Here is a 14,785-nt window from a genome sequence, read left to right on the forward strand (position 1 = left end):
GAGCAGGCCTGGAGCACACACTCCTCAGAGCAGCGAGGTGGGAGACTCCAGTTCACTGAGACCCCAGTCCTGCGGAGCAGGCTCATGGAGGCCAGAGCCCGCGACACCCTCCACCAGAGGGCTAGCAGGTTCCTTCTGGACCCTTAGGGCACTGCCCCAGTTCAGCCACCATGGCGCAGAGCTTCACAGTGGGCTCCGACCCTCTGGGCCTGGGGGACCTGAGCTCCAGCTCTCTGAGCACCCTCTCCTCCCGAGGCCACCTGGGCATCGACTCTGGCTCCGCAACGCGATACCTGCTGAGAAAGCAGCAGCGGCTGCTGAATGGGCCCCCCCGCGGAATTCGAGCTTCATCGCCCATGGGCCGAGTCATCCTCATCAACTCCCCCATTGAAGGTGGGGGCCTGGAAGCTGAGGGTGGGGGTAGAGGACTGCAGGCACTAAGGTGGAGGAGGTAGGGCCAAGTTGGGTGGGGGAACTCCAGAGATGAGAATCTTAGGGGCATGCGGAACCCTCTGGAAATCCATTCACCCTTCTTCATCTATCCTTTTCACTTCTCCAGGCCAGTCCTTTAGGGCTCCAGGGGCATGGTGCAGGGAAAGGTGTGTGTGTGCTTGTGTGTGTGTGCTTGTGTGTGTGTGTGTGTGTATGTTGTGCTAGCCCCCCTGTGAGCAAGGCATGGTGTTAAGCTGACCTCTTCCTCCCATGGACCCTTCCTTTCTCTCAACCCATTTGTGTATCCTTTAGGGGATACAGGATGGAGAAGGACATCCCCCATCAACCCGCCCACTGTGTGATCAGCTCTGTGCTGGACTGTGAGGAGTCAGTGCCCAGTTGCGAGTCAGAAGGAAAAACCTCAGGTGGAAAGGAAGGAAGGTAGAGCTGTCAGTGTTCTGGAGAGGAGGAGAAGAGGAGGGTGGAGGGTCAGGGAGGAAGCCACAGGGCTGAGGCCTGAAGGAGAAGGAGAGCTAAGCTGATGTAGTTACTTAACGCTGTTTCGTTGCGTGCGAATTTCTTCTCAGCCTGGTTAGGTCCTGCAGGAGACCCAGAGAGAAAAAACACCCAGCCGTCAACTTCCAGAAATGTGCGACATAGCAGGCTAGAAACGGAGCACTAGAGTAATTTGTGTGGGGGAGAGCGGTGGGGGCAGGCATCACAGACAAGAACTGGAGTGAAAAGGAGGACAGCAGGGCGGGCACTGAGGAGAAAGCTTGGCTGCAGTGACAGATGTGAAGCGACAAAGAGCCGGTGAGCAAGGTAGGAGCTTGAACGCCAGGGGAGGAACGGTCCCCTGGGCCTGAGCTTTGTGTGCACGGGAAGGACCAGATAAATATCTCCAGCCTCTTGCCCTCCCCCCTCCCCCGCCACAGAGCTTCCCTGGCTAGACCCCAGGCTGGACTTCTTAGCGCCTGCTCGCAGGGCACCTGCTTCCCTCCCCCGGCTGGGGCAAGGGTGGAGGCTTTCCTGCAGCAGTTCCGGGTGCTTACCCCACCTCACCCACCATATTGGCCTCACCTTGGGTGAACAGTAGGGCATTGCTGAGGTCGCCATTGTCATCCGGGGCATGGAGTCCGCAGAGGAGCTAGGTGACGTGCAGGGGAGAGTTGAGGGCCTGCAGCACGGCCCTTGTCAATCCCATTTTACTAAAAGAGCTGTGCTTTACTCCCGCCCACACCCCACACACGCGCATGCCCAGCCATGACACAGGGTTACGTACACCAGCCCTGAGGATCCTCTCCCAGAAGTTCCCAGATTTCTCTCTCCCTCTGTCCCCACGGCACCAGTACCTCAGTGCAGCTAGGGGAGCAACCTCTCCAAACATTGGGAGGTCTGGGCACTGCTCGCACGGTTTGGGGGGGCGCCCTACCCCTGTGCTCTGAGCGCTGCCTGAGCACAAACATCTCCTAACTGGAGCAGCTTTGAGCCCCTCCCCCATGTTCTTAGACCATCCCAGGGGTATAAAGTAATGGAAAAGGGAGATGCCATGGGAAGAACACCCACGTGGGAAGACATGCACAGCACCCCCAAGCTTCCACCAGCTCCTCAAACTCAACTGGTCCCAGAGTAACTGGATTATCTTTAATCCAAATCAGCCCTTTATTCATTTATTCATTTATTCATTCATTTATTTATTCATTCATTCATCCACCCACTTTTCCTTTCTTTTAGTCAAAGAATAGCAAATACCAAGCACCATGCACCCTACTGGGGACAGGCAGGTGGTAATGAGTCACCAGGTCCCCACTGTGGTTGATTACTGCAGAGGGGAAGAAGACAGAAAGTGAATAATATGCAAATAAGCAAAGAATGAGAAAGTTTGGTAAGAATCTCAAAGGTACTATTGTGGATGATATGATAGGTGGTTCTCAAACTTTAAGATACATCAGAACCGCTGCAGGTGGAGAGGCTTGTTTATTTTTTTTAAAGATTTATTTATTTATATATAAGAATTGGGGTACAGGCCAAAGATGTGGGGGGTGAGAGGATTCACCAGAGACAGAGTGGGAAACAGAACAGGCAGACGGACTGAAGTACACTGCTGAGGGGAGCAGCGGGCGAGACAGGAGAGGTCTGTCCAGCCATGTGGGTTTCTCTCTGGCCGGCTGGGAATCGAACTCGTGCTGCAGTGGCTGCGGATTGCTTCATAGGTTGCGTCTTAATCCCTGCGCCACCAGGGAGGCACAGAGAGGCTTGTTTAAAGGCAGATTGCTGAGCCCTCTACCTAGAGCTTCTGATCCAGCGGCCCTGCAGGGAAGGCCGAGAAGCCACATGTCATTACGTTCCAGGCACCGCCGCTGCTCTGGAGAGCACACTTTGAGAACCGCTCCAACAGAGACTTTCTGGCAGGAGGTAGAAGGGACTTCTTTCACCCAGAAAGATTTCTCTGAGTGTGCAGGCTCTGGGCCAGAAGGGATCGAGGAATGGCATCTGGCTTTATAAAAGTCCAGGCAAGAGTATCACAGGCTGAGTGTTCCCTGGCCAGTGAAAGGCACAGGAAGATCAGTGTAGCCAAAGTTCAGTGATCGTGAGTGGTGAGGGCAGAAAGGTAGGCAGAGGAACACCTGTTCAGGGCCTAATTGGGGGTGGCTAGAGTTCATTCTAGAAGGAGGAGCAGGTGTTGAAGTTTCTATTCAGGGGAAAGCGTGACCTATTATAAAAGATGACTCAGGCCACTGCGTCGAGAATGGATAAAGGGGGGCAAATACAGAAATGGGGAGATAGTGAGGAGGCTGCTGCTAAGTGCCTGCAGGGAGAGGTTCCTGTCCCTGGCCTGAGCAATGGAAGTAGAGAAACCCCAGATTTGACATATCCCTGGCACAGGACCCTGGGGAAGCCCTAGCGGGGGGGGGACTGAGGAGAAAGAGGGTTGGGGAGGGAGAGCCACAGGTTCCTGGACTGGGCCAAAAACGTGCCGAGACCTGTGCAGAGAGAACCAGCCAGGAAGCACCAGGACTTCCTGTCCCTGCCTCGGGCTGCCCTCAGGGATTTCTTCCTGAGCCATCCTGGTCATGCACTGTCACCTTATTTCTTTTAGATCAAATAGGTTTGTGTGTGTGTGTGTGTGTGTGTGTGTGCGCGCGCGTGTGATTTCTCTTTTTCAAACACCTCTAGAGGAAGCCTTGCCCTTGACCTCAACTGGGCTCCAACCCCCCCCCCCAACACTCCCCTCTAGCCAACAGGCTTCTCCAGGACCCACCGCCCGAGCTTTGCTTCCTCCCGCTCCTTGTCAGTGTCCTCCACTCCCCTTCACTCATCCTCATCCCACCCAACTTAGTCCCCTGAGAACCTTCCTGACAGCTCCAGCTCCTGGGGAGCCCCCTCCCCTGCCTTTCCTGGGGCTCATAGAGGGCACCCTGGGGCTGGGCACATGGCAGCATGGACCCATTTGGGGTGTAATCAGGAGCACCAGAACCCTTAGCTCCAGAATCACACAGTCAAAAAAAAAAAAAAAATAGAAGGGGCTTCAGAGATCCTTCCACACTGTTCCAGACGGCGATTTACCAAGTCCCAGCTTGTATGCCTCCAAATAGTGGGGACTCATTACCTATCCTGGAAAACTCATTTCACTGTCAGACAACTAAAGGTTTTAGAAAGTTTCCTCTTACTAAATTTATCTCCATCTAACTCCATTATGAGGGCTGGGCTCTGCCCTCTGGGTTACACAGATAAAACATCTAATGCCTCTCACAGAATATCTCTTCAACTACTTGAAGAGGAGATAACATGCTTATTTTTGCTGCAAACTGAAGAACCCAGATACACACACACACACTGAGGGGAGAACAGTGTCTTCTAGCATGGAGTCTTGTCCTGCTTGCTCCCACACCCTCCTGGGCCTGTGGTCTCAAAATCACCTGAGAGCACTCAGAAATTGGCTGTACACCACCCCCACCCTCACCCCCCGCCCCCCAACATTTAGGGCCCTAGGTACCTGTGTCCAGCAAGCCAGTCTTTGCAGACCCTAAGGTGAGAAACCCAGGGGTGCTCTGTGCCCAGCATGGGCAGGGAATCATGCCTGGGCCACTACCCACAGCCAACAGTGACGAGAGCGACATCATCCATGCGGTCCGAGTGGAGAAGAGCCCAGCGGGGCGGCTGGGGTTCAGTGTGCGGGGAGGCTCTGAGCACGGCCTGGGCATCTTTGTCAGCAAGGTGGAGGAGGGGAGCAGTGCAGGTGAGCAGCCCCCAGTGGCCACATTCTGGCTTAGGATGTGACCCCCACCCTGGGGAGGCCTGGGATGCTGTTGTCAGGATGGAAGGAAAGCGCTCTCAGCTTTGGAGGGCCTGATCTGATAGGGAGACAGGGCCCCCCTCAGAAAAAAGTGGGCTAATTTCAGGTCCCTAGTGAGACCCTAAGTGGGGATCCCCAATCTGGTGGAAGCAGCTTAGTTTCACCCCAGGGGGCCGGGTCTGATGGGAGAGTCTCAACCTTACTCAGAGGGACTTTTCCCAAGGGGCTCACGCCAGCCACCCCTCTTCCCTGGAGCAGAGCAGGCTGGGCTGTGCGTGGGGGACAAGATCACGGAGGTGAACGGGCTGAGCCTGGAGAGCACCACCATGGGCAGTGCCGTGAAGGTGCTGACAGGCAGCAGCCGCCTGCACATGATGGTGAGGCGCATGGGCCGCGTGCCGGGCATCAAATTCTCCAAGGAGAAGACCACGTGGTGAGAACGCCTGCTTCGGCCCTGACCTCACCCCACCCTGTGCACCCCAGCACCACCACCCAAAGCCCAGGCAGGCGAGGCTGAGGGCAGGGGGCACCTGGCTAGTATGGCTTCTGCTCCCCCTGCCCTCTGGCAAGAAACATGGTCCCTAAGACCTGACATGGCAGTGGGGGAAGGGCCCTGTCTGTCCCCCAGTCCTCCGCTAACAGCCCTTCTATCCAGACCCCAGTGACACCCCTCCCACCCCCTACTGCCAGCCCAGAGAGCCACGGTACCTCTCCCTCAGGGGCCTCGTGAGGATTCCAAAGGGGGCCTCACGCCAGGTCACTGTCCCACTGAAGATCTCAGGTTGGGGAGTCCCCCAAAGGCACCCCTCCTTTCCCCTGCAGGGAGGGGGGATGGCTGTGGATTGGGGCGCAGGCAGGGGCCCCTTGCTATCGTCCCAGGGTGGATGTGGTGAACCGGCGGCTGGTGGTGGAGAAGTGTGGCTCCACGCCCTCCCGCAGCAGCTCCGAGGAGGGCGCTCGGCGCCGCATTGTGCATCTCTACACGACCTCCGACGACTTCTGCCTGGGGTTCAACATCCGCGGGGGCAAGGAGTTTGGCCTGGGCATCTACGTCTCCAAGTGAGGGCTGGGCTGGGCAGGAATCAGGCTGGGAACAGGCCCGGGCTGGGCCGGGGAGGGGTCAGCAAGTGAGGTCTGGCCATCCACACATCTAGATGGGGGTCTAGGTCAGGGCTGGGACCTGGGGAGGAGCCGAGTGTCCCCAGGAGAAGGCCAAGAAGCTGAAGTGGGGCAGCTCTGCACCCCAGTGAAGCATCAGAACAGGGCACAGCAGGGCCGGCGGGCAGCCTGTCATACCACTGCCTGTCTGACCCCAGAGTGGACCGTGGTGGGCTGGCGGAAGAGAACGGCATCAAGGTGGGGGACCAGGTCCTGGCGGCCAACGGGGTCAGGTTCGACGACATCAGCCACAGCCAGGCCGTGGAGGTGCTAAAGGGCCAAACGCACATCATGTTGACCGTCAAGGTGGGCAGCCCTGAGGGAGTTGGGGAAGGCTCGCCCGAGCACTAGCGCACCGGATTATGCCTGTAGCTCTGCCATTTCTGACTTTTCCTCTGCCCTGTGGGAGGTAGAGCAGGTGTTGTTCTCTCCCCATTTTGTAGACAAAGAGACTGAGGTTCAAAAAGGTAAAATGACTCAGGAACCACAGTCAGTTACCCCACTGGCTCCAGGCCTCCTCCCCGATGCCTAGGGTGGTGCCCCTTCTTATGACTGTGGAGACCTAAGGTGGAAAGGAAAAAATGTCCTGCCCAGGAGGGTGGAGTGGAAGCTGTGGCTTTGGCAGGGCCCAAGTGATGGGCATCCTCAGGGCACAGGGCAAGGAAGGCTGGGCTGGAGCCAGAGATTGGATTTCAGGGGAGGCCACTGGATTCATTATTCATGTGGGTCTCACACGTCCCTGAGGATCGGGTCCTTCTTACTCTACTCCTGGAGGAGGGGATGCCTCATTCTCCCAGTTCCCAATCCTTCCTTTCCTCTTCCCCAGGCCTTCACCCATCTCACCATACAGTGCCTCTCTCCCCGCGCCCGTACTGCCTGTGCTTCCCTCCACCGCATCCCATCTCTCTCTTTGCTCTCATACTATCCCAAAGGCAACTCCTCTCCCACTCTGCCCCCCCATTCATTCCCCCAATATTTTTTTTAAAGATTTATTTATTTATTTATTTATACAAGCACTGGGTACAGTCAGAAGCACGGAAGGGTGAGAGAATTCACCAGAGCCAGAGCGGGGAACAGAACAGGCAGACTGACGAAGAAGTACACTGCTGAGGGGAGCAGCGGGCGGCAGGAGAGGTCTGCGCGCCACGTGGGACCCTCCTCCGGAGCCAGGGAGCAGCCAGGGATCGAACCGGCACAGCAGAGGCTGCAGGCAGCTTTGCAACCCAGCGCTCAACTGCTGTACCACCCGGGAGGCCCCCCCAATATTTTTGATTACCTCTTACATGACAGCCACTATACCAGGTTCTGGGGCTACAACAGGAAACAAGACAGAGAAGATCTCTGTTACTGGGACCAGAAAAACTAGATAATTGCAGATTGTGGAAATGAACAGAGAAATGTGATGGGTTATTTCAGGAAGGCCCTTTTAGCCAGGGGGTCCCAATCTGACCTCTCTGAGAAGGAGACACCTGAAGAAGGAGAAGGAGTTAGCCACAAGATGACTAAAGGAAGAGAATCCAGGCAGCTGGAACAGCATGTGCAAAGGCCCTGGGGTACAAAAGAACTTGGCATGTTCAGCAATAAAGCAACCCTGTGACTAGAACATGATGAACTCAAAGAGTAGTAGGGTTGTAAAGTTTCTCCTGTCCCATTGTACCCCCATGCTTACCCTCTTTCTCACCCACTCCCCAACCCCCCTTATCCCCACCTTCCATCACCCTACCTCCTACCTTCCCACCCTCCATGCCCCCATAACTACCTCTTATCCCCTCATATCCCCCCTCCCCAGGAGACCGGCCGGTACCCTGCCTACAAGGAGATGGTTTCTGAGTATTGTTGGCTGGACCGACGTAAGTGACGCACACCCCCAGGTGGGGCCAAAATCCCTGAAGGATAAATGGGCAGGGAGTCCAAGGTCTCCTAGGACTTTCACACTGTCCGGCGCCCATTCCCCTTGGAGAAGTTTCAGATTAATTTCCAGGTTCCCATGGGTCTGGAGTCTCGGGGTGGATGGAGAAGTGACCTGCCTAAGGTCTCTCAGCAACGGTTCCCCATACGGGGTGGCTGCCTCTCCCTCCTCTCCCCCCAAGCCCAGCAGCAGTCTGCAAGCCTGGCAGGGTCCTGAAGCCATCTGGCCAGACCCCTGAGACTGCCTGCCTTCCCCATTCCCCAGTGAGCAACGGGGTGCTGCAGCAGCTGTGCCCGGCCTCCGAGAGCAGCTCCAGCGTCTCCTCGTGTGCCTCTAGCGCCCCCTACAGCTCGGCCGAGGGCTCGGGCTCCCTGCTCTCCGACCGCGCAGATGTCTGTCTGGGCCCTGAGGAGCCCGGCAGCCTGAGCCCAGGCTGGGGTCGCGCCGACACAGCCATGCAGACAGACCCCGACATGGGGGGCCGCGTGGAGACCTGGTGCAGCGTGCGGCCCACAGTTATTCTCAGGGACACAGCCATCCGCTCCGACGGACGCCCGGCTGCCCGCCGCCTGGACTCTGCGCTCTCGGAATCCCCCAAGACAGCTCTGCTGTTGGCCCTCAGCAGACCCCGGCCCCCCATCACACGCTCTCAGAGCCACCTGACCTTGTGGGGTACGTGGTCGGGGGGCCGGTGGCTCCAAAACTCCCCAGCTCCAAACCTGCCTCACGCCCTGTTCTGGGCCCCAATCCACCTTTCATCCCTGGTCTTGATCCAGTTCCAGCCCAGCCCAGCCACGACCTCCGCCCTAGACTACACTCAGACACTGCTGGGTGCTCCATTTTAAACTGGTCCAAGCCCCAAACCTACCCTCAGCCCCAGCCCCAGCTCCTGCCAACTGCTGTCAACCCAACCAGCCCTAACTCAGCCCCGGCATCCTGGAGTGCTCTGCCTGTTTACACACACATCCCACCATCCAGATTCTCTTCACATAGTAGCTATGAGGTGGGGGATGGGTGAAAAATTGGAGGAGGCACCCCCACTCCATCCCCACACCCCCTTCCTATACCACTGCAGATCCTGTCCACCCCTTCCTTTGCCTTCTCTCTGCCCCTCCCCATACCCCTGCACCTCTTCGTTCCCTTCTGCCCACCCCTCCAGCCCCCTGGGTGCTCCCTCGTGTCTGCAGAGGAGAAGAAGCAGCGGAAGAAGGAGAAGTTTGGGTCCTCTGGGGAGAAGGGGGCCCTGCAACGTTCCAAGACCCTGATGAACCTCTTCGTCAAGGGAGGGCGGCAGGGGCGGCAGACAGGAGACGGGCGCAGAGAGGCCTGGACACTGGACAGGGGCAGCCCCAGCAAGCCTCGCCCTTGCCTAGACATGGAGAAAGGTGAGTGCTGGCTGTCAGGGGAGGAGGGCAGAGGTAAAATATAAACCCCACACTGCTTCTTACTAGCTGTGAATCCACCCTGTGCACCTCAGTTTCCTCGTAAGTAGATGGAAGCAATAATACCTACAGCTTTAGGAATAGTGAGGAGTCAGTGTATTGTATATGTGGATCACTTAGAACACTATCTGGTACACAGAAGGGGTTCTGGAAATAAAGTAGTCATTGTTATACCCATTTCACAGAAGGGAAAACTGCTAGAGTCACTGATAACAAGGAATGGAAGAGCGTTTGGGTCCAATCCCCGTGTTCTTGGTGCTGAGGGGAAGAGGGTACCACTTTCCTAGAGCAACTGGCTTTGCCTCCCTGGCCAGAGTTTACACAGTTCTAGAACCACCCTAGAGCAGGGCAATTTCTAGAACAGGACACAGGCAGGATGGCATAGGCAAGCTTCACTACTGCCAGGCATTTCCTTGGGACCCTCACAGAGGGCCTCATCTCTGGTGAGGTTTGGAAACCGGGAGTAGATGAGTTAAGGCTTGTGGGGCTGCATGTGACAGAAACTCAATTTAGCTTTAAAAGGAACTTGTTGGCGAAGCTAGTGATTTAAGCTGGAGTAAAGGTGTAAACAGTCTCACCAGACATCGGCCCCTCCATCTTTTGGTTCCTGGTTGGCGTCACTGTCACGCAGTCTTTGCCTACTAGGAGTTAAGATGGCCACGGTCACTTAGCAACACAGCGGAAAGAGAGCTGCTCCTTAAAAACTTGCAGCTGAAGCCCCAGACCCGTGGCTTGCTGGAATCACTTGACCAGCAAATCACTGTGTCAGGGAGGGGATGCGTTCAGGGGTCAGGTCGGGGCATTGCCCACCTGGAGTACAGGCACTGAGAAGGGGTCCCCAGGTGAAATCAGGGTGGTGTTTCCAGAAGGGAGAGTGGATGTTGGGTAGGCAAAAGCAACCAGAGGATGAGGACTTAGGCCCTGCCCCTCCTTGAGGTCAGAGGAGACAGACCCATGGGTGCGAAATAATGCCTCAAATCAGAGCAGGCCAGGCCCCTGCCTCAACCCTCTCTTCCCACAGCCCCCGGGGTCCTGCTCTCTCCTGGTTGTCCCGACACCTCTCTCGCCACTCCTCTGTCTTCCTCAAAGGTTCCTCTTTCTCTGTCTGTCCTCTGAAGGTAGGTGCTATCCTAAGCTTTGTCCTTGGGCTTCTGCCCCCATTTATTTGCTTCCAAGTGAACTTCCATAAGCAGAGGTCACACCGCGGTCACACTGTTCTTGATGGAAAACCCTCACTTGCTCCCCACTGCCTATAAATGAGGTCCTAACCCGAGCCTGGCCTTCCAGCCCTGCGTGACCTGGCCCCTTGCCCGCCTGCCCTGCCCCTCCCGGCCTGACCTCTCCATTCAGTCATTTACACAGTCAGTCCTGAGGCCCAAGCCCCTGTTTTTAGATCGGGGGCCTGAGTCTTCAGCTGAGACTTTCTTCTTCATAGCAGGGGGACTGGGGCCCGTGCAGAAGTTTGTCACCTGGAGACTGAGACGTGGTAATTCGTGCATCTCTTCCTTTGCCAAAGCTTGCTTTATAGTAAAGCTGCCAATGGGGTGCATGTTGGGGACAGCCCAGGGGCTAAACTTAGCTGGGGTTCAGCATGGGAGCTCAGGCAGATAAGGAGGTGCATAACCGGGGCAGCTAAAAGAATTCGACTAAGCATAGTAGGAGAGATAGGGTTTCAGACAGATATTGGGATGCATGACTGGGGAGCTTGGGTTGAGACTCCCAAAGATAGATTTAGGGACAATGGTGGCCCCTGTGCTAGAACGCTAACGAGGGAACAGACTAGAATGACAGTGCATGTTCGGCAGCCTAGAGGATGGTGGGCTAGTGCTCCACGAAGGAATAGAGAGGGGTCTGTGTTGGGGGGCTGAGAGGCCTGGGTTGGAACTCCACTTAGGAGCAGATTGCTGCGGGAAACCATAAGGAGGAACATTTGGGCTGGAATTCTGTTGGGGATGCCTTGGCCTCTCAGCTGGCCTGTCCTGGGGTCTGACGCTCACCAAGGGAAGCCCCTGGCCCCTCCCCTGATGACTCCTGGACCCATCATTATACCCCTATGCTCCTGCCTTGCAGACCGGGAGAGGGGCCGGGTCCCGCTCTCTGCCAGGTCCGGGAGCCCCTCCAGCCAGCTGCCCAGTGTGGACGAGCGGGTGCAGGCCTGGGAGAGCCGTCAGCCCCTTATTCAGGACCTGGCCCGGCGGCTGCTGACCGATGATGAGGTGCTGGCAGTCACCCGCCACTGCTCCCGGGTGAGCCTCCAGAGCCTGCCCCCACTCAGCACAAGGCCACCCCTCAGTCTCCTCACCCCTCATTCATTCAGGTCACAGTGTGCCGGGGTCAGCCCCTGTGACACCAGTGGTCAGTAAAAGCAGAAATCACACACACTCAGCCATCACAGTCAGGAAGGGGAGATAGATAGACACTAACACAATAATTAGAACCTAAACACTAATACATAGTGACAAATCATGCAAGCTGCTGTGAAGGGAAAACCATATGACAACCCAAGAGGCACAAATGAGATGGTGTGGTCTGGGAGGGCCACCCAGAGGAGGTGATATTTAAGCTGAGGAGGAGTCAGGCAGGAGTGGGGAGACGTGACTCCCTGCATTTACCTGCCTCTGCTGTCCTCTAAGCCCAGCTGCTCTCCATGCTTCCTTCTGCTCCTGGGTCAGGCCACAGGCCGGGCCTTGTGCCAGGCCCCCTCCCCTGTTACCCAAGTCAGTAAGCCTTTGTCCTCCCACACACCTCAAGCCTCTCCCAACTCCTACCCTGTTGTTGTGTTCCCTTCTACTTCAAACAGAACTAGAGGGCCTCAGGGTGGGGCGGAGCTAGATTTGAGAGAGTCTTTGTAGCCTAAATGTTGGGAAGGTGCAGGAGGGTTGTTCTGACTCAGAAACACCCAGGTTTTCTGTCAAGGGTTCTGTGTAATGAATCTGTGTCAGCGCCTGTAAGCCTGAATGTACCGGCAAGCAGAGGAGTTTCAAGAAATCATTTGTGGCTCCCCACACCTCCTCACCTCCGTCAGGGTGAGGCTGTGTTGCATATCCGTGTGATGTATGCATGTGTCTGTGGGGGTACCTGTGTTTTTGTTGATTTAGCTGTGTGACCTTATCTGTGTGTGAGTGTGCACGTGTGTGTCACTTGAAGACTGAGGCACAGTAATTCATGCATCCTTTTACCAAGACCACATTTGCAGCAGAGATGCAGATAGGGACGCATGTTGGGGAGCAGCTGAGAGCCTCTGTGCTAAGCCAAGTATCAGCCAGGATTCTGAGGGCTAAGTGGAGCTTAGTGTGTCTGCCTCCTGTGAGCTGCGACTATGGATTCTGGCCACTAGGTGGGGCTCTGTGTCTGTTTCCCTCTGCCTCATCCCTCTGCTCCTCCCACCCTGCAAAGGGCAGGGCCCCTCACTGTGCCCCTGTACAGAATACCTGAGGGTCTATGCATACCAGCCAAACCTGACCCAGCCCCATGCACACCAAGACATCAGACCCTCTGGAGTGGAGACCTGGACAGAGTGATAGCAAACACCCCTAGTGACTCAAACTTGTAACTCCAGAACCCAGGCCTCCCTCCACTCTCGCCCTAGCGGTCTCCTCACAGCCTCAGACCAGGCATTGTAACCACTCTCTGAACACTTTACACCCCCTCAGTAATCCTTTATCTGGCAGAAGAGAGAGCACATTCTCTGTCCTCACATTCAAGGCCCTCCCTGATTTAACTCCCAACCCACTAACCTCAGCGTTCTCATCATCACCACATTATCACCTCCCCCATCACACATAGGCACATACAGGTTATCAACTACACGGCTCTAGGCGGTCCTGCTCACAGATGTAGTCACACCTACAGAAGGCCCTTCCTGTATCCCGTGGTCAAGTTTAGCCTCCATCTGCTGTTATTCTCCATCACCCATGGAATGCTTTGCTCCAGCTTTTATGCTGTCACTGCATCTCTCCTCCAGTGTAGTCAGTGTCAGTGCCACCACCTCCGAGACACCTACTCTGATCTCACCTTCCTCTGAGACACCCTATGCCCCATTGCCAGTGGTTTGTGGTTATTTGGGGTACATGGCTCTTTCTAACCCTCATTCCCATTAGACTGAGTTTCCTGTTATCTGGAACAGGGTCTAAATTGTTGTGCCCCCATTGTCCAGGACAAGGCCTGGCCCCTGGTGCATGCAGAATGCAGATTTGTGGACTTGAAATGCGTGCACATATGTGGCTGGTTCTATGCAATTACATGTATCTCTTGCCAGACAAAAGGAGAGTATTGTCAATTTGTGTATGTATGCGTCCCTGTGACTTTGTGTGTGGTTTTGGGCCACACACATAGTTTATAGTTTATGTCCAGTTATTTATGAATGTCTCTCCCTGCCCACCAGGGCACACTGTGTCTCTGTGTCTACCCCTAAGGGCGCTGTCTCTGAATCAGTGTGTGTCTCACCACCAGGGGGCGCTTGCCATCCAAGTAGGGCGGCTGCCAGTGTTGAGTTAGTTGGTTTGCAGGGGTGGGTGGGGTGTGGCTGGTGGCATCCGGGCAGTGCCTGGTAGAAAAGCCTCCGCACCCCTGGGAACTGACTGGAGAGGCCTTCTGGAGAGCCACCCCTTCCCCAAGGTCCCCATAACATCCCTGAACAAAGCTCAATTTGTAGGTCTGTAAGCAGACACGCGCTGGGGCAGCAGGCCCACAGCCTAGCTTTGGCTCTCTTCCTTCCTTCTGGCAGGGCAGTGGGGGTGGGGAGGCGAGTCCGCTCCTTGTACATCCTTTTCCGCCACCAGAGCAAGCAAGAGCCAGATTTCTCAGGTTCCAGGCCCTCTTTGCACTTCCTTGTCTGTGTGGCCAGAGGCCAAGGCCTCCTCTCCAGCCTCACTCCTCATCCCATCATAACGGGAAGGGTTAACGTCAGGGAGGTTGCTAAGCGTGAGGGCTTAGGAGAGTGTCGTCCCAGAGCTGCCATATTGTCGTTGCTGTTACAGTTCTGTTGTTATTATTTCTTTTTAAATAGTGTTTTATTTCCCAAAATGTGTCCAGGTGGTGGAATCTGTACACGCATCTTCAGAAGCAAGGGCACCTCCACCCTTGCTGTTTTTGGTGTCCATTCCTTGAGCTCTGTGTTTTGAAACCAGTTTGCTAAGTTCTTTCCTGAGGAGCTCCTGCAGGGCCGCGGAACCCCGAGTCTTCAGTCTCAGATACGACAGCGGGGGTTCGAACCTGTGGTTGGGAACTTCCTTGCGGAGGTTGTCACGTGCCGCTCTCCCAAGCAAGACTAAGTTATTGAGCTTGTCCTGAACTTTGCCTTTGGACCACTTCTATATTTTGGCCTTGCCCCCAGATTTGTGCACTGGGGTTTTGTCTTTCTTGGCCGACTTGCCACGTCTTTCTTCGTGTGTCCTCGTTGGGTGGCATCACGGAGCTCGGAGAGCAGCAGCTAGCACAGCAGCCTTGCTAGGATGTCAGACAAAAAGGAAGAAAGTCTGTTATTATCGCCCGCTTCCACATAGGCACCAGGATAAGACCATCCAGGGCAGCCTGGTGATAGGGAGA

At 55.8% G+C, this 14,785-nt stretch overlaps 1 protein-coding gene and 1 pseudogene across 1 annotated transcript in view; one reads left to right on the forward strand and one right to left on the reverse strand.

Moving 5' to 3' along the window:
* Nucleotides 1-14,785, forward strand: part of PDZD7 (PDZ domain containing 7) — a 17,814-nt gene continuing 3,029 nt past the window's right edge. The window contains exons 1-10 of the mRNA XM_037496197.1: nt 1-393; nt 4,532-4,672; nt 4,988-5,162; nt 5,609-5,788; nt 6,046-6,193; nt 7,677-7,737; nt 8,061-8,468; nt 8,984-9,181; nt 10,674-10,724; nt 11,309-11,484. Of these exons, the coding sequence (XP_037352094.1) occupies nt 171-393; nt 4,532-4,672; nt 4,988-5,162; nt 5,609-5,788; nt 6,046-6,193; nt 7,677-7,737; nt 8,061-8,468; nt 8,984-9,181; nt 10,674-10,724; nt 11,309-11,484 (1,761 nt within the window). The 5' untranslated portion in view covers nt 1-170. The remainder of the gene's footprint in view (nt 394-4,531; nt 4,673-4,987; nt 5,163-5,608; nt 5,789-6,045; nt 6,194-7,676; nt 7,738-8,060; nt 8,469-8,983; nt 9,182-10,673; nt 10,725-11,308; nt 11,485-14,785) is intronic.
* The window catches only part of LOC119233660 (40S ribosomal protein S25-like), a 3,626-nt pseudogene continuing 2,882 nt past the window's right edge, over nt 14,042-14,785 (reverse strand).

Source organism: Talpa occidentalis, unplaced genomic scaffold (assembly GCF_014898055.3).
Source record: "Talpa occidentalis isolate TD23 unplaced genomic scaffold, MPIMG_talOcc4v2.1 talOcc4.8, whole genome shotgun sequence".
In the NCBI taxonomy this organism is placed as follows: Eukaryota; Metazoa; Chordata; class Mammalia; order Eulipotyphla; family Talpidae; genus Talpa; species Talpa occidentalis.